Genomic DNA, 20,199 nt, shown 5'->3' with positions numbered 1-20,199 from the left:
TTTTCTTGGCTTTTTCCGGAGAAAAAACGACTAGAGACCTGTTTTTTATGTCTTTTTGATGATGTTGGACAGGGTCCGACATTGGACCGGAAAGGGAAAATTGCAATGTCGGACCAAGTCCGACATAGGACCGCAAACGGTTAAAGTATTTACCTTTTTGTTCCAACTGCGCCACACTGTCTTCAGTAGTGCTCTCGGCCTCTGTTAGTCTCGATCCAAAACGATCCAAGGTGGTTCTTAAGCCCTCTATGGCCAAGTGCAGTTGTGTTGTTTTTCAGTTTCATTGCTCTGCAAGATATTTATTGCCTTCCTTGATCTCTTTTAGAATACCCGGCATGCTTTCTTCTTTCAGCTCCTCAGCGGTCATGTTCTCTGGAGTGTTGAGTGTATCAGAAGAGTAGGCCCCTGAGTTTGAGTCCTCATCCAGCGTATGTCCTTGCTCTGGCAGCATAGATTTATTATTTCCGTTTCTCCCCGACATGCTGCAGACATCAATCAACAAGTCACTGTACTATATTTGTTTACAATGTGGTGTTGGACACAAAAGAAGGTAAAAACCTGGGACGGTAGCAAAGAGCTTCTTACAAACGCGTCTGCTCAGCACTGCAGTGTCACATGCCCCCCCCCCTAAATTATACATTTCTTTACTGATCCAACCTGTCAGTTCTCAGTAGTTAACACAGTACTATCAGTTTCCAAGAGACAAGCATGTATTTTATTTGGTTTATAATAATTAATAATCCCTGTGCAACTATAGTCTGTGGCAAGGGGAGCACTCTAGCAAGTTTAAAATGGCTGTTTTAAGATTGCGGGATACCGTTACATGTGATTTAAACTTTAATCGGGTACCTTTATTTTGATACCAAGAACATCCTTGTCCGACTGGAAATGGTAGACATCCTTCTTCAGAGTGCACATGGTAATTTTTTGGGGTGTTGCACCCCATTCCACTTTCTGAGGGTGTTGAAAATGATACGTCTTTCATATCCGCAATAGCACTACCAACTCAGGCTCATGCTGGCAAACAAGACCAATATTGCTGAGAAGGGGGGAGCGAGATACATAGGAAAAGGGATAAATATTTTTATTTTATAAAATCCTTATTTTGTTATTTAAGGTGCACTCCACTTAATTTCGTATCAGATAACTGCACACTCCATTTAACTGCATAGCAATTTCTGAGTACCAAAAATTTGCTATTTGTTTACATGGTATTGCACTCAGCTCAAATGCATATTTGATAATTGCATAAATCACTTAATTGCATGAAAGATTTCGTACACACCTGTATAATTAGTTGTTTTGTTGTGTTTTAGCAATGGTTTTAAAAATTTTTTTTATTAAAAACACAAAAAAAGGAAACAAAAAATCATGAAAGACAACGTTAAGCCCACTGCTGAAGATTTACATTATCACTATTAAGTTAAAGTTATATTGTAAATTCACATGGGTTTTGCATAAACACTCTTTGACAATAATGTTATGTTTAAATTTAATTTAATTATTGATCATATTTACAGAAAATGTATGAATTATTGAACTGTTGAACTTCATGGAAAAAAAATGAAAATGACCAAAAGCAGAATAAAAATATCAATGAACTATTTAAATCGAAGGCAGCAGCCTCACGGACAGTGTTGTGTGATACCAAACTTTTCTGCTATTATTAAAACAAGCAAATCCACAAATTGTGTTACACGTTCTCGCACACAACCCCCTGGCAATGAAGGTACAAAAGGATGCTGGCACGGCATGGTGCTGACCAGCCAGGGCACGGTATGGGTTTTTACAAAAATCATGGAAACAATGTGACACGCTTTCATAACAGTGACGGAACAATGCAGCACGATGCTCCAGGTTCGTGGAAACGAGGTGTAAAAGTTTGGTTGAGACCTGATCAGATAGGAGGGCTATCTTTTATTATTTTTGTATATTTTTTATTTATTTATTTATTTTACTCAACTTTATTTTTGTACACAATAGCACTATATGCAAAATATGCAGAAATGAAAGTGTTTATTAACAAAATGTTAATTTAAAAACCATTTCAGAAGTAAAAAAAATGTTTGGTAAATAAAGTACTCAAGTATTTATAATAACGTGTTAGTGTCAATCTTTTAATTTAATTTATAAGTTAACTGCATTTGTGTGTATGGGGTACATTTGCGTGTATGGGGTACATTTGCATCCTGTTCCACATTCTGTGAGAGCTCAATTTTTGTAGTGTTAAGAGGAGCAAAATTTATCTGACATTTTCTCAAGGAAGATGTCTAGTTTGATGCATTTCTTGTGGGAAGGGTGTTCAGAGACAAAACAAATGTATTTCAATGAAAATGGCTTTTAAAAGAATTACAGTATTATTTTGTCAGCATATATAAAAAACCTAACTATACTAAAATAATATAATTGGCAGTTCCCTTAAAGTATATATGTGTGTGCAAACAGAAGCCTTTGCTAGTCCTTGAACAGCTAGGAATTAGTGAAGTATGTGTCCCTTTGCAAAGTAAATGCATTCACAGCTGCTGATGGTGTTACAAAACTCCACCAGTCTGCACCTCCAGCCCTTGAAATCCAACAGCTCTTCTGCCACAGATTAGTTTGTATGCTACTAGTCCCTGCATGGCCATATTTAAATCCAACGGCATGTCAATTAATAGGAGTGTTTGGAGACACCATTAATTTGTATGAAAAACTGGACCTGAACAAATGCCCAGGTATTTTACAGTACGGCTCAGCTTCAGACAAAAGGAGTGAAAAAAAGATAATTGCAAGAGTGCTGCTGAAATACTCTGCCGCTATAACTTGAGGTTAAACGGGTACCACACAGAACGCCTTTAACAAGATTGTTATATTGATTAAAATGCTGATTTAACAGCTCGCTTTCGTTCCCCTTTGGAAACCTGGGGAAGAGAAGCCAGCTGCTGTCTAGGTTTGTAGCATGTCCTTTGAGGGTAGACTATCTATAATCTCAATATGGCGATGTGAAGCGGTTTGTGTTAATTTCCCCACTAAATCAGTAATTATTGCAATCCTGTCCCTGCTGTTTACCCTGCAGCTGTTTTTCCATTTGTCGAGAGAGAGGGTGTTCTCCGAGGACCGCACACGCTTTTATGGGGCTGAGATCGTCTCTGCTCTCGACTATCTACACTCCGCCAAGATTGTGTACCGGGATCTCAAGGTAAAAATACCGGCAACAAAAAAAATTCAGCTATCTGGAAGTTTTTTGCTGTGTGTGTGTGTCTGTTTTTAAATTATTCTTATTGTTTCACCACATGTGATGAGGTGAATGTAATTAAAACTTACACTGCTTTGGAAAACTCTTGCGGCAGAAAGCGAACCCCTGTGCTTTCAAATTTGGCCTAATAACATGTGTACTCCGCCAAAAAAGGACTGAATGCAATTAGAAACTCTATAGCAAAAGGTGCCATTTTAAAGTGCTTAAGGTTCTTCACTGTTTTTAAAACTTTTCCTAGTAGTTTTGCAAAGCAAGGTGTGACAGGGTAGTGTCACAGCCAAGGCTGGTTACCGGCACAAGGGCCAAAATAAAGATTCAAACAAAATACACAAACGTATTCTGGGCATTCACCTTCACTACTAAGTTGCAAACAAACACAGTTACACTCACCTAACTCCTCTCCACCAAACAAAGGAATTCTCCCTACTTTTATACAGCTTTTATACAATTAGCACTCAGTTACATAATTGGAGAATGGCCACACCTGTGATTGTTGGCAGGGACAGAATTAACCCTATCCCTGCCAACCTTACATTCCCACACACATTATTTTCACAAGCAGGGTTTTTGCCCTGCCACACAAGGGTTTTGCATCCTAAATTTTCAAAAAACACCACTTAGGGATGATTCGCTTGCATGGACACCTGCTATGTGTGAAGTCACTGAGATCCTTTTGCTGTCCTATGATCATTGCTGACTAATTTCAAGCAGCTTATGAACATCAAGTGGATCACTTGATCACATCATTTGCATACATTGCAAAGGAGAGGATTTACTGATTTTACTGACCATACATTCTCTAATTGTCAGTGTATGCATTATAAAAATAGGGCCCTCTCAAAAATACACTGTTGTTTTTTTTTTTGTTTTGTTTTTTGTAAACTGTGATACACAAAGCACCTATTTCAAAACAACTTCTGAGTACCCCAGGGAGATTACCCCTCACTCACTGCCTTTCCTTGTTACCAGTTTAGCGCCTCAAACTAGCTCTTGTTGTAACTTTTTCCGGATTCAACATTTTTTATAAATCAAATAAGTGCCTTGCTCTATTCCATCTGGCACTGGTATTTTGTAATGGAGGTGGATAGACTTTTCTAATGAAGGCTCTTTTTCTTTTGAATTCCAAGCAATGTGTTGATAAAGTCAACAGGCTTTTAGGGAATGATTTTTCAAGATTGATGGTGAATAATACATTTCTAAAAGTGATGTCGAGAGAGTTTCCCTTTGCCAGATGTTTCTATTTGCCTAATGTTTGCCCGAGTAATTCTTGGGTTGGTTTAAACCCCGGCAGTGTACCATAAGTCTTAGAATACACCACAAAGCCTCAGGGAGCTACTAGTTCACTGAAAAACATAAGGAAAATTAAGTGACTGAATCCCTGAAGAAATTTAGCAACATTTTTTTACACATTCCTAGTCATATAATACTAGCAACTGTTTCCTTGCAAAGTGCCATTTTATCATACTTTATTTGTTTAGTATACAGAATACTTTGTTATGTACATTTTGAAATCAGTGATGGGGTGGGGGTGGGGGGGAAAGTTATAGAGAAAGGGATGGCAAAAGTCAAGTTTACTTTAATCTTTGTTTGGTTTTCTTTATTGCAGCTGGAAAATTTAATGCTAGATAAAGACGGCCACATCAAAATCACAGACTTTGGACTTTGCAAAGAAGGAATCACTGATGCTGCTACCATGAAGACATTCTGTGGCACACCAGAATATCTGGCTCCAGAGGTATGGGCTTGGCGTTCATTAGACTGCACTTATTGAAACATTTACTATTCGCCACATGAAAAGAACAATGGAAACGTAGGAAGGAAAAACACATCTGTCATATGCGAATGAGAGGCAGTGTGGTTTTAGTGGTTGGAGCCATGGATTAACAGCCCAACTCAGCAAAAGTTTTTCAGTTTGTCAACAAATTTTGGTTTGGCAATCACATCTGTGTATAAGACATACCCCTGTTTTGTGATTGTAGTTGCAGAAAACAATGTATGTTATTTATTGCTATTAATCCGACATGTACAGCTTAGGTTTAAATAATACATGACATTGCTTTGGTTTTCATTAAAACAACATCATTTGAGTCTGGTTGGACTTACTGTACTACTTATCTGAAAATAATGGTGGGGATTGAAAAAAAAATTCCTATTGCCACCCTGTTAATGTTACCTTCTCTATTTTCTATCTCTTATCAATTGCGATTTTCTAAATCCAATTCGACATGTCCAATTCGATTCCTACCTTAACACAGCAACGCACTTACCAATCAGGCGGTCTAAGGTCAACTACCGACAATTTTCCACTGCAGATGTACAAAGGCCATTGCAGCGCTCCCTATGGGTCCTCACCCATGTTTGATTCACACAGAATTTAATCTTGCTGTCATTTTTAAAACTTTTAGTATTATTCATGCACGTTTTATTTATTTTTTTGTTGCATTAGTAGTTATAGATTATAGATCCCTTAACCTTCTAGTTTACCATTGGTTTCAGATGGGACTAACCGGCTACAGCCACAGCTTATCTGTACCCACTCCTGGTTAACAGGGTACATGTAGAATAAAGGCAGTCCTGCTTATATAAGTCACCAAACTGGTCTTCAGTCTATCCACAGAGTATAGAGTAGTTGACTGACACTATGTTCTAGAGCATCAATAAGTCATAAATGATAGAGAGCTATCATTAGTTCTAGAGTACACAGTTCTAGCTCGTGATTAGTTTAGCTAATGAAGGTTTTAGCCTAGGAACCAGTGACCTTATTTAATGAAACGTTGTATATACTTTTGTTACAAGAGATTATTAATGTACTATGTATGTAGGCATAGCACATCTGTAGAAACATTTTAGATTTACCTTGAGAACCGCTTGAGAAAACACAGAGAATCTACCTTCAGGTGACTGATCAGATCTTACATTTGTACTTTTTGACTTCAATCATTAATCACCAATTTTATTGTAATTGTTTTACTAGATTCTATATATTCTTCAATTCTAAACTGATTTTGGTCTCAGATTCATCTAAACATATGGATGCCCCCTAGTAGTGTCATACTTTTATATAAAGTACACGTGACATATTTTATGGTCATAACAGCATATGAACCATGCCTTTAAAGAAATTTAGAATTGCTACAGTATGGGCTCCTCTAATCAAATGAGTTCCTAATGTTACCCTGGAATGAACAAAGTTTGAAAGCATTATATTTTGTAATGTTTTAGCTTTCTATTCCCTATACCTAATCAGCTTATGGAAATATTAGATTCCACTTGAAAAAGTACTGAACACAATTTGGCGAGGCTTTTTGTTATGCTCAGTCTTCAAATGTGCCAGGAGATAATTTGAGTGTTGGTTATTTTTCACAAGAGTATGTGATTGCACAAAAAAGTACATGCTAAATAGAGGCAGATGGTGACAGATGGGGGAGGTTGGAAAAAGGTGGCTGGGAAACCTGGAAAACTGCACCACCGTACTAGTGTAAAAATAACAGAACTCCCACTTTGCCAAGTTAGAAAAATGTAAAGCAGTCAGGATTATGAAAGTAAAATTTAACTTGCTTTCGTAACCAGGGGGGTTAAACAATGCAGATGAGTGTATGGACGTATTGTTCTGTTCTCCCCAGCTGTAATCTGACCTGAAATCACAAGATGTTTACCCCTCCCCCAGCCCCGTATCATTTTTTTAAATTTATTTTCGCTTTTCTCTGCAAGAGGGGAGTAACTGTTCCAGCCAGGAACCCTGCTGGTAGAGTCAGGACTGGTGTAGCCACAGGCTTTTTCACAGGAAATTCTTGCCTCTTCTCCTGATCAGCAGGCCCGTTATATGGTTGGCAGTGAGGGGACTGTTCATCTCCTGAAGGGCATCCACTAACTTTATCGTGTTGGAATCGGGTGCGCCATGCGATAACTGGCACGCAGGTTGTGTATATAATGTGTCCACAGCCTTTGTTCCATCAACCCTTTTTTGTAGTTGTAAACATTTGAGAAATAATTCAGAACTGGGAAATGCCAGTTCTGGTGGTACTAATTTGAATTTTTTTTTACCCTAGAGTCTGAGAGCATTAGTCCTAAAATTAAGATTTATGCAGCTGATTCCTGTGTTGGTGGCTTATTAGTCTTGACTTAATATGTCTTGTGTTAAAGTGTAAGGTTCACCGCACGCATAAATACACACACACACACACACACACCAACATACACCTACATTCATTCCCTATTTAAGGTTACCTACCTAGCTCAGCATGATAACATAGTCTTCCCTGTTAACCTTGTTTCCCAGTGGTTGCAAAATCTAGGATATCACTATTCAAGTTTATCTTTTATTAAAGTGGAACTAGGGGAATTGGTCAAATTTTAATACCAACTGCTCCTGTAGGTTTATCCAGGATAAAAAAAGGTTACTATATATTCCCTGTCTGGATGTGTTCAGATCCTTACGCAAATAATTAATAAGGCACATGCATTATTATTATTATTATTATTATTATTATTATTATTATTATTATTATTATTATTATTATTATTATTATTATTATTATTATTTTATTTCTTAGCAGACGCCCTTATCCAGGGCGACTTACAGTCATAGACAAAAATACATTTCAAGAATCAGTACAAGTATTAATACAATTAAGAGCAATATAAAATACAATCACTTCGGTTCTAGCAAGTACAAGTATATGACAAAATACGATTCAATAACGGAGCAGATAACAGTGTCAGTGATAGTTACAGCAGGATATAATTAAATACAAAATACTGCAGATTAAATGACACTAGACAGATTACAGTACTCTAAAGTACAGGGTTAAATGCAGTAAAATAGGGAGCAGATAAGAGCAAGTAAAGTGCATTTAAGGAAGAGTGGTAAGTGTCCAGATGGAAAAGAGGAGTTTCTACAGGTGCTGTGTGAAGAGGTGAGTCTTGAGGAGGCAGTCCTGACATCTGTAGGTAGGTCATTCCACCACTGCGGGGCGAGGGTGGAGAAGGAGCGGGCTCTGGAGGCAGGGGAGCGTAAAGGAGGTAGAGCCAGTCTTCTAGTGCAGGAGGAGCGGAGAGGTCGAGTGGGGATGTAGGGAGAGATGAGGGTCTGGAGGTAACTGGGTGCAGTCTGTCAAGGCATCTGTAGGCTAGTACAAGAGTCTTGAACTGGATGCGAGCGGTGATCGGGAGCCAGTGGAGTGAGTGGAGCAGTGGAGTTGCGTGGGAGAAGCGAGGCAGAGAGAACACCAGGTGGACAGCGGAGTTCTGGATGAGCTGGAGCGGACGGGTGGCGGACGCAGGGAGGCCAGCCAGGAGGGAGTTGCAGTAGTCTAGGCAATGGGTGCCTAGGGTGAAAGTTTTCCAGCATGGGTGAAAGTTTTCCATAGATGGTATTCTGTCACAATGGTCTCTCTCAGGTCCATTCCTGTGATTCGTGTAGAAATGCAAAAAAATCGGGGGGGTTCTGTCTGGTGTCTGACTGTGTGTGTGCAAAGTGCTGCAGTTACAGAGCTGAAAGTAACTTCTCAGACTCAATCTACTCAACCACTGACTTGTATTATTATTAGTTAGTCATTGAGCAGACGCTTTTATCCAAAGCGACTTACAGACTTAAATGTGCAGTCACTTACAATAGGACCTCGGTTTTACATCTCATCCAAAGGACGGAGCACAAGGAGGTTAAGTGACTTGCTCAGGGTCACACAATGAGTCAGTGGCTGAGCCAGGATTTGAACCAAGAAACTCCTGGTAGCAAGCCCATTTCTTTAACCACTGGACCACCAAGCCTTCCAAGCTGTATTCTCTTAGGGACCGTTCACAATTTAACATTTTGATGATGAAAAACATATTTAGTTACTGACGAAAATAAAAGGAAAGTGACTTAAACATTTTATTCTGGGGCCTGTTGCACTAAAAAGGTCTTAACTTAAGTCTTAGACTCCAGTTAAATTGAAACAGTGTTACCACAGATTACAAATTACAATGATCTGAATGGAAAAGTACAAAGTATGATGATGGTTGATTTAAATGCAATGTGGCCAGTGAAATAAACACATTTTGCCTTTTATTGCCAAGACTGTCCTAATATTTATTGGTCTAAACTTCCAACCATTCATTTGTACTAGTACAGGATCATGTTATAAATGGTTAATTCAGTGATTTTTGCAGCTGAGGTTTTATAAAATTAATATTATGTGAATTGGGCATACATGTAAAAGGTTGACGAGTAACATTTCAAAAACGATATTTGTTAACTAGCCTTATGTGTGATTTATCAGGTTGATCCATCTGGTAAAATGGCAAGTAAGTGAAGTCATTTCTGAATTTCTTTTTCTACTAAGTCAAGTTCAAATTTGCTTTTGAAAGTGGTCAAAAATGGCTCAGAATGCATCTCAGAGCAAGTACAACCCCAGAGCTTTCACCCATGCACATGTATCCCCATATGCCTCCTTCTTTGTTGACAAGGACTGCCTTTGCTTGCCTATGCCAGGGACAGCAGCTCAATGGAAAGAAGACTGGTTTTCTGATATCCCCATTAGGAACTTCTTACCTGTAATTGGAGGTGTGTCAACATCTAGTATCCAGTCAGTCCAGCTTCTATCCAGGTTTAAAGCTGGGCAGTAGGATATAAACAAAAAAGTAGCAGGTGTAGAATTGTTAATTGATAGGGGGGGATATGTATAGTAAGGGTTTACCCTTTCAATGGAAAACATCACACGTTCTTACTGTAGAGACATGTTGAGAGGTTTGTACATTTTATTTTTTTTAGTGGGGGGGGCATACTTTCAGTTCGGAATTGTGGTCATTCAGATTTGTGATTTATCTTTTTTTTTCATTAAGCACTGTATTTCATTAAGCACTGTATTTTCTATACAACACGCCATACTTTCTCAAGAAGGAAACAAAAGTACCGTTCTGCACATTTAACACAATTATATAAGTTTAAAACAACAATACGATTGAGTACATAGTACAGATAAAAACAGTACTGAAACAGTTTCAGAGCACGCTACATCACTCTCAAAATAAAAATAAAAAAGGCCTGATATACAGTACAGTATGCTAGAAAAACAACACTATAGCACATATCTTGTTTTAATGTTCTTTGGTGAAAAAGTCCTTTATAGATGTTTGTGTGAGGACATTCTCTTTGATGCAGCATTGTGCTGCAAATTTCGCAGTAGCAAAAGAGTTCCATCAGAAGTGTCTGACTGGGATTCTGCCCACAATAAACACTTTCCCAGCATTTTCTCTGCCTCTCCATGAGTTGGGATTGGAGTATGATGTTGAACGGTCTCTTCATCACTGGAGTCATTGTTGTTCTCTACGGCTGGCTGCATAACAGAATTCACAATTTCTTCTTCAGTTAAATAAGTGCCATCTAAATTGTCATCAGACCTTATCCATTCAGCCAGCATCATTTCCCACTACAACTCTTGCTAAATCCACGAGGTTTTCATGGCCTTGAGGTGGATCCTCATCATCATCATCATCATCATTCTTTGTAGCAGGTGCGTTTAACACATTCTTCCACGTGTTTGCCAGGCCTATGGCTTTCACTTCACTCCATGCTGAAACACAAGTGTAGACAACATCACCTAAGGTAAAACTTTTAAGTACACTTTGCAGTGATATTCTTTCTGATGAACTGCTGTCTGGTGTGGGCTCTAATCTTCAAAACGTGGTGCAGGAATTTGTCTGTACAGGGTTCTCAAAGCTTGTAGGACTCCCTGATCCATTGGCTGAATGTTACTAGTTGTGTTCAGGGGAAGAAACATGCAGCAAATATTACCATCCCGTCATTGAAACTCTTCAGGATGCCCTGGACAGTTATCTAGCAGCAGCACAGCTTTTCCAGTTTAAGTGAGTTTAGATGAACTCGTACTGCACACATAAAATCGTTGTGAAACCAGTCCTTAAAAAGTTCTTTATTCATCCACAAATTTTTTTGGGCTGCATATCTCACCGGCAGGTTTTGCATTTTCACATGTTTAAAACATCTAGGTGATTTGGATTTGCCTATCAACATCAGAGGAAGTCAATATGTTCCAGCCGCATTCGCACAACAGCAAAGTAACACGATCCTTGCACTTTCTGTACCCCATGGCATGCTTTTAATTTCTGTGTTTTGCTTGGCAAAGTTCTCCAGTACTGTCTCGTTTCATCTGCATTATACACTCCAAAGTTAGCCCGTGTTCTTCCATAACTAAGTTGTTCACAGAAAGAACCAATTCCCGATGTCAGCAGACAGTTGCTCACCTTCGATGTCTAGCTCCCTAATATCGTGATATTCTTTAAAACGCTTTAGCCAGCCTGCGCTTCCAGTAAAATTCTCAACATCAAAACTGGGTTTGTTTCCATGCAGCTTTTCATAAATAAACCTTGTTTGTTCACAAAGAATTACACAGTGGAGTGCCATGGGATCGTTCTTGCACAAACCAGGACCACAATGCATTATACAAAGGTTTGTCATCTGCCGTTCGCAGTGATTTTCATTTCATTACATTCACCAAATCTATATTTTGCATAAATGCTTGAAGATTTTCTTACTTTTATTAATGTCAGAATCTGTGCTTTTACCAATTCCGAAATCATCCGCAATCTTGCTTTGACTGTCACCATAATCAATTCTTTCAAGAATTGTGTTTTTCTTTAGCTGAATTCTCTTTCGTTTCGATGCAGTTTAAACCTTATTTTTATGAGCTTACTGTATATTAAATACTTTGTTTTCTGGTACCAAACTAAAGTAGCTTTACCTTTTGTAGTTAATACAGGTTTTGCACATGTACACTATGTACTGCATATAGGGCCTACATTACTACAAAATCTTGGGGGACATCAACGTTGTTCAGATTTTTGATTAGTCCGGATTATTGACGTTCGGATTTGCGATGTTTTACTGCACTGTGTTTATTTACTATATTGTTATCAAGTAAAGATATCTTTAAAAAACAGTTGTGTGTGTTTACCATACGGTGGTGGGATGTATCATTCTCTGTATAAGAGCTCATTACTATGCTAACAGTTTATACTGTGGTACAGTACTCTTATAGTTATTTAAGAAAACATATTAAGCTGTTTTATTTTAGTATTTGTGTTTAAAGGAGGGATATAGTAATTTGCACCCTGTTTCAACTAGCAGTATAGATTAGAAATGTAGCATAATTATTTGCAAAATTTGGAACATATGTTTGACAGGTATGTAGCCAGTGAGTATACAAATGAAAAAGAAGATCCCTTTCTAAACCACACAGTCACATCTAAACGATCAGTTCACAATAAAGAGGCCTTTCTTTGCTTTCTCTGTCATGCAACAACAAGGATTCCTAATTGTACAAATGCTGCATTTTGAATACAGTCAGCACTCGGATATCCGTTAACCAGATACACGCCAATCGCATTTTACCGCCCTTGTATTAAGAATAAAATCAATCCCCCAAATCAGTCTGTCTTTATTGTGCAGTTACACAGTGCTTCCTAATGACGAAAATGCAGCAAAAACAAAGCGAACGAGACAAGCTATGGTAATGTAAAAGTTAATCATTAAACTGTTTTAGATACTGTGATGCATTTTTTTTTTTAAATCTGTGATCTTTAGTTGCTTTTGTGCATTTTCGTTTGTAAGTGAACTGTGGCATTATGGCTTCATCGAGCACTATATTCTGCAATTTTGAATACTGACTTTGGGTACTGTTTTAATTCTGGAAACTGGTGTTGTTTTTTTTTAATCTTTTGCTAATTGAATTGCCTTTTACATTTTATGCAGTTCTGTGCATGGGTAAAATTTTGATTTAATTTTGCTGTTGGGTCGTTAATGGGGAATTTTACACTGTTACAATACGTGCCGGATATAAATGTACTGTATTATAGTCCAGGTGTACACAGCTATTTTCAGAATCATATCATTCTGAATTTAAAATACTAGTTCTGTTGAAAATATAGTACTGTACCAACAAAACCAACTACAGTACATCTAAATGGAAGCCTACTTTTATTTTAAAACACAATCCTTTCAGCTATGTATTTTTTTACATTGTACCTTTTTTGTGTTCCCTGAAAAAATGGACAAGGGTTGGAACGGACCAAAATGAAATAATCAGATATGCGTCACACTCGTTTAACCATCACTGAATGTTATAGGGTCGGATATGTGAGTGCTGACTGTATACAAACAGTCAAAATATATAGTAACTATCATCAGTTTGGAAACTTTGCTGCTAGTTATTCATTTGGATATGTTTTGTGACAATCCAGCACATTAAAAACAACATGCAGTTCTGACATATTGTACACTGCTTACTCAAACACCCATTTCTCTCTTGTTATTTATTATTTCCCTCCACGCTACACTGGTATGTGTCCTCACCTAGTCAAACACTGATCTGATCTGCAAGCTCAACAGCTTTCAGTTTAAAGTTGTATGACTTCTTCGCCATCCTGATCAAGTTGTATCTGCTTAAATAAACTTCAATATATGCCTCACTCAAATACTGCATTAAAAAATGTCGCCTTTCAAAAACCATAGTACTTCTAATTACCACCGCTCTTGAATAAGCGCTGCAGCTGTTTAAAGTAAACGCTGCTGCGTTAATTCAAAGTAATACGGTATTTGTTCAAATTGTCTGGGTTAAAGCTTGAACATTACTGATTTCATTGTGTTAGGAATATAATTATTCTATTTTATTGGAATGGCTTCTCCCTTGTTGCAGGTGCTGGAAGATAATGACTATGGGCGTGCAGTAGACTGGTGGGGCTTGGGCGTTGTCATGTATGAAATGATGTGTGGACGACTGCCTTTCTACAACCAGGACCATGAGAAGCTCTTCGAACTTATTCTTATGGAGGACATCAAATTCCCCAGAACCCTCTCTTCTGATGCAAAATCCCTACTTTCAGGGCTCCTCATAAAAGATCCAAATAAAAGGTAAGTAAACTAGTGCTTCTACTGTGTGCTCATCAAGAGAATACTTTAAAAAGGCAATACTTATATTGGGTCATATTTTCAAAACCTGTGAAAAGGAATTTGAGTACATTGACTCACTTTATTAATTTTCATTGCTTTCCTTTTTTTATTTTTAGTTTCAGAAAATGAAATGTATTCTCAGGGCATGAAGGTCATGAAGGGCAAGGCAATGGTGCCTTTGTTGGGTGTGAAGATTCTGGGACACCAAGGCAGTTCTAGGGGGTAAAAAGGCAAAACATCAATCCAACCCAAGGGCACCAAGACTATTTCATACTTATTCATATAACAGCAAAAAAGAAATACAGAGAGCCTATTATGTTGATGAAATTTTAATTCAAACAAACACAAATCAATGTTTTCTGAGTGATTTACACACTAATTGTTACAAAAATAAGGTAACTTTTCCATTGTAAAAATAAAATGGTATAAAAAAATCTGAATTATAAAACATAAACTTTCATAATGAAAAAATACAAAGGGTAATTTGGAAAAATAATAATATTCAGGGTATTTTTTCTAAACTCGGTCAAACACCACTGACTAATACACAGATTAGATTAGAGGCTTAGATACAGCCTTTGATACAACAGCACAATAAGGGTAATGCGTTATATTGCGTGGCATACATTAATATTAAATAGATATGCAATTGCATATTAAATTAATGTTAAATTAATATTTAATAAATATGCAATAGCTGGTTTCTTGCTAAATGTTAACCAAATGTCGATTGAAAATGTAATTGCATATCAAGTCCATTTATATTACGTTTTGTTACCCTTGAAAATATGTAATAATTTCCCATTGTTTACATGTTTTTAATTGAAAATACAGTTAATGTGACTTAAATGTTAATGGAAAGTAACTAGGAATAATTGAACGTAAATTTAATATCAATTGCATACCTATTTAATATTAATTTATGCCACGCAATATAAAGCGTTACCCAAATAAACGATATCAGTGAAGGGAAAGTTTTAAAAAAGATAGATTTTCAGGCAAACTGGCTGAAGACTTACCCATGGCTGGAGTTTGATAATGATAGTGGTCAAATGAGTTGTTTCGGTCTGCAGTGTATGCACAATTGTAGTTTGCTAACTGCTGTTACAAAACAGGTACAAACAACGTAGCTTTGAAAAAAAAAAAAACTTGAAATAGAAACTTCGTCAGTGTGTAAGAATTTTAGCAAAACTAATAATTGTCTACCTATTGTGTGTTCATTTTTAGCATTGGTGTTTTGTGGGGGAATAACACCAAATTATAAAACTGCAACGGTCATTGAAATGTCTGTATAAATTAACAATTTATATACTCTGAAGACATGAAAGGAGTAAGAATGTGGATTGCACCGTTGCATTTTTAAATATTGCAATTTTAAGCCTGTGTTATGTCACAATTCAATCCTGTCTAATCTCGTCCTTTCTGCAGTACTGTACTTGATAACTGTAAGTTCACATTATTATTATTATTATTATTATTATTATTATTATTATTATTATTATTATTATTATTATTATTATTATTATTGTCGTGGACAAATTGATGTGCACCCATTGCTTACCTGAAAATTAGGTAAATCCTAGAACACTTCGTTGCCGCTTGAGACAGCTCTTCTTCCTTCTTTCTTTTTTGAGTTGGCTGCCTGGCTGGGTCTCACAGATGGAAAAACACGTGTGATTGAATTCCTGGAGCGCGGTCATATTGAGCTGAGTCTAGAGCCTAGGACACACACGAGCGGCACCGCTACCGGGGAGCGGTAAAATGCTGCACATATCGCTCACCTTTTATTTTAATTATTGTGAACACAAATGACGTTGTGGAAAAGTGTTGCAGCGGCTGAATTTTAGAACGGCAAAATATCGCTCGGCGAGTGATATTTTGCCGCTCAAACATTTTCCTGCAGGGGCAAATCTGGGTGCCATGCCACTCATGTGTCCTAGGCTTAACAGCATCCCTCCCTCGTTTGCCCGTCATTAACCAATGATACAGTATGTCTTTCTCATGGCTGAGTGCTGGGAGGTGCACAGTAAAAAGAATGGCAACAATAATACATTATGATAATGAGTTATTTTCTCGCGGGACGAGATTAGACAGAATTGAATTCACTGACACTGAGCTAGGTTGTGAATGGGCTGTAGATCAGATTTGCTGGTGCTGACGGACACCGGCGGCAATGATGGAAGGGCTGACCGGCAACTTTTGCCATAAGTTTTTTTGTTTTTTTTTTGTTTGTTTTTTGGCATTGTGGCAAGCAGCTTGGGCACTGTGGCAATTTCCGCCGGTGCCATTGGTTATTTCCTGCCCTATATTGAGAGTAAGTGACAACGTTTTGAAAAAAATATGTGTATTATTAAATAGTTAACTTATAATGTACTGAAGAACTGTCAATAGTACACTATAAATTAATTATTGTGCCCTCTGCAAAAGGTTCGGGTGGTTTCAGCCCAGTTCTTGGTTGTCAGGACCAAGCAATGGACCCCAAATCTTTGAGTTTGATAATTAGACCCAAAAAATAAAAAAAACTTTCTTGTATACGAATTACAGTGGATAGAAACTTTTTTTTTCTTCCTTAAAGAGTTGGCGGTGGGCCAGACGATGCAAAAGAAATCATGCGGCACAGTTTTTTTGTTGGAATAAACTGGCAAGATGTGTATGATAAAAAGGTAAGGTCACCAATTCACCTCACAGCATTTTTAAGGTTAAAAGGCAGGTTTTAGAAGTAGTACAGAATTATGGGATTGTGGTCCATGGCAAGCTTATCAGAAGACAAATGAAGATCCGGTAAGTTGCAGTGATAACACAGTAAAGCCCTGGGTTCTAGTAGTAAGCTCTTCTGTCTTTATCTTTTGTAGCTTATACCTCCATTTAAGCCTCAGGTGTCCTCTGAGACAGACACAAGGTATTTTGATGAAGAATTTACAGCTCAGACGATTACAATAACTCCTCCTGAAAAATGTAAGTCAACTTTTAAAAAGGCAATTCTATTGAGTTAAAAGTAAATTAGTTGTGTAGCTTTGAACTATGTTCTTTTAAAATCAATTGCATATACTCTTATGACACCTGATGATGTCACCAAAACCAAACTGAAAGTCTGAAAAATACTGTATTAGACTTCTAGAAATCAGGAAATACTGGGTCATTCCGTGTCAACTCAACCAGAGCTTCCCACCTCAAGATTTAGATTTTGATTATATTTTGTGTAGTGGAAGATACAGGTCAGGTATGAAACCAGGCCAGATATTTAAACTCAATGTTGATTTGCTGAGATACAACTGTATGCAGCTCTGCTACTGTCTACCTACTTCATTGTCTGATTTAATGGCCCCACAAAAAGGCTTCAGGATGAAAATATCGAAAATTGCCTCATCTTTGAAGGGCTGAAAACCCTTGTGGGACATGAGTTAACAAACTGACCTTTGGTGGGCTTATAGGCGAGGATTTAAAGGACTTGTGGTAAAATAATTGACTTGGTAATCTGCCTGCTTCACAGTTTAATAAATAAATGTACAAACATGAACAGGCATTTATGTTGTTTTGGGTTTTGTTGTACAATATTAGCAAATAGTTTGAGTTTAAACCAAGAGAAACCATAATTTATAAGAAATGGTAATTGGTCTCTATCTGTTTTTTCCAGTGGTATAGAAAAATGTATTTCATGCAATTTTCAGTTATCTAAATTACAGGTACAACTGCGTGTGACACAATGTTCTTGAAATTAAACTTAAAATTATACGGGCAGAACTCATTTTTTTGATGAGTCTTGTGATGGATTGTGACTTATAGAGGTGGTGCCCCACCTGGGCAGAGAATTATTAAATTGTGAAGGAGACATCTCAGCAAATCATCATTGAGCTTAAATATTTGGCCTGGTTTCATACCTGACCTGAATCTTCCACTACACAAAATATAAGCAAAATCAAAATCTTGAGGCAGGGGTTTCCTGGATTTTGGTTGATTTGACACGGAATGACCCTATTGAAATTAGAAACCCTGCTAAATCCAGGACAGGTTCCTTAGCGTCAAGTAATGTGGTATCGAAATCTATAGTGTTACACGTCCCTACATGTTGCTACAACAGTTTAAATAATGTACCTGTAATTTTTCTTTTCATTGTTAACATCCTGACAGCTTTTTTCACTAAAACTTTAAAGTCTGTTTCAAAACTGTTTTCAAAATGGCCGCTCTAGTGCACTGATAGATTATTGACCACATTGTCAAACAGGTAACACAGCAATAATGATGTGGTACGGAACTGAAAAGCCAGTGCACTTGTTATGTTTTTTTGGTTTTTTTTTATAATCGCTCTTCCTGCAGTTACTTAGAGGACAGATCTCAAACCCCAGTGCACTAGAGCGGCCATTTTGAAAAAAACTTTGAAACCGGCTTTAAAGTTATAAGTGTAAAAAGTTGTCAGGATGTTAACAATGAAAAGAAAAATTGCAGGTATGTTATTTAAACAGTTGTAGCCGCACATGGGGAAATATAACTCTATATTTTTGGGAACCCCGCTACTTACTCTTTAAACACTATTACCCTCACAGCATCATGGATTCCCTCTCACTAACATGCTGGTTTCTCTCCTCAGTCGATGAAGACGGAATGGACTGCATGGATAATGAGCGGCGGCCGCACTTCCCCCAGTTTTCCTACTCTGCCAGTGGAAGGGAATAGGAGTCACTGGAAACTGGTCCTCAGCATTACCACCAGATCCTAGCACTACTTCAATACTTGCGTTTTGAGTTTTTCAATTTGGTTTTCTTTTTGACAGGAAAAATCATCAGGTGTTGGTTTATTTATTTTTTGTTTTGTTCTGGGAGGGACGAGGGTGGTTACACAAAGGGCAGTGTAGTGTCACTCTGAGGCCTCAGGCTATTATACCTCCTACTGTTTGGACATTATTGGCCACTGCAAAGAGCATTTTTGTTTTGTTTGTTTGTTTGTTTGTTTGTTTTGAAAGCCGTTGAAATTTCTGTTAGTTAAGGAATGAAAACACTGTCTTAAGATGTATGCTGTCGTTTATTTACATTTCAGATTGTAAAAAAAAAACAAATATAGCTAATTTGAGAAAACCCCTGAAATACTGATTTGAAAATTAATAAAAGGGGTACTTCTCCTTTTGAAGGCTTGGAGAACCCATTCTGAGTTTTAAATTACATATACTGACAATGGGAGTTTTTTATTTTATTTTTACTATTGTATTAATTTGGGCTGATTATAGCAGGCTGTTTTTTTTTAATTTTTTTTTTATGATATATTTATCCTGTGCTTTTTGTTAGACATATCATTGCTACACAAAGCAATAGTGTGTTATTGTTCTAATAGCTGATTGACAAAAAACTACAACAAACAAAAACGATTGTAATTATGTTAAGCATTTGAAAGCATGTGGATTCCAACTGCTATTGATACTCCATGCTGTTAGCAAGAGTAGCTGGCAGCTCCACTTCCATCTAAGTGCAATCAAAGGATGTATAAACACTTAAAACCATAGTAAGCTGAGGGATAAATGGGGAAAGGCACTGTTAAAAACAAAGCAAAAAAGGGTCTTGAAATATGATTTCTTGTGTTTGCTTTTAGTTTATTTTATTTTGTAAATGTATTATTGTTATGATTGTCCAGTTTTTTGTTCTGGATCAAAAGGCACCTCTGATGGCTGAAGAATGTAGACAGGCATAATGCTAAGGCCTTTTATTTTTCCTTTTTTTCCCCGTTTGATTACCAAAACATAGGGGGAAACCCTACAGACGATTACTTCAAAGTCCTCTTTACCATTGTAGTATTTATTTGTAATATTGAATTGTTGTATGTGTTTTTTTTGCAGGCTTCTGCTACTTTTTGTTTTTTTACTGAAGGTTTTTCAATATTGAGGCTTGGCAAAAATGTTAAAATACATTTTTTAAAACAATAAAAGGCCTGTACAAGCTGGCAATCCTTCAAAATCTATATATATATATATATATATATATATATATATATATATATATATATATATATATATATATATATATATATAATCGCA

At 37.1% G+C, this 20,199-nt stretch overlaps 1 protein-coding gene across 3 annotated transcripts in view; it reads left to right on the top strand.

Moving 5' to 3' along the window:
- The window catches only part of LOC117411324 (RAC-gamma serine/threonine-protein kinase-like), a 234,899-nt gene extending 214,790 nt beyond the window's left edge, over positions 1-20,109 (top strand). For 2 of the 3 annotated variants that reach the window (XM_059025405.1, XM_034018666.3), the window contains 6 exons: positions 3,056-3,178; positions 4,842-4,970; positions 13,927-14,141; positions 16,756-16,843; positions 17,033-17,135; positions 18,766-20,109. In XM_059025405.1, coding sequence (XP_058881388.1) covers positions 3,056-3,178; positions 4,842-4,970; positions 13,927-14,141; positions 16,756-16,843; positions 17,033-17,135; positions 18,766-18,851 — 744 coding nt within the window. In that variant the 3' untranslated portion in view covers positions 18,852-20,109. The remainder of the gene's footprint in view (positions 1-3,055; positions 3,179-4,841; positions 4,971-13,926; positions 14,142-16,755; positions 16,844-17,032; positions 17,136-18,765) is intronic. The other variant, XM_059025404.1, reaches the window with a different exon arrangement.
- The last annotated feature ends 90 nt before the right edge of the window (positions 20,110-20,199 follow it).

Source organism: Acipenser ruthenus, chromosome 6 (genome assembly GCF_902713425.1).
Source record: "Acipenser ruthenus chromosome 6, fAciRut3.2 maternal haplotype, whole genome shotgun sequence".
Lineage (NCBI taxonomy): Eukaryota > Metazoa > Chordata > Actinopteri > Acipenseriformes > Acipenseridae > Acipenser > Acipenser ruthenus.
The sequence above is the reverse complement of the archived record's forward strand: the minus strand, read 5'-3'. Positions and strand labels throughout refer to the sequence as shown.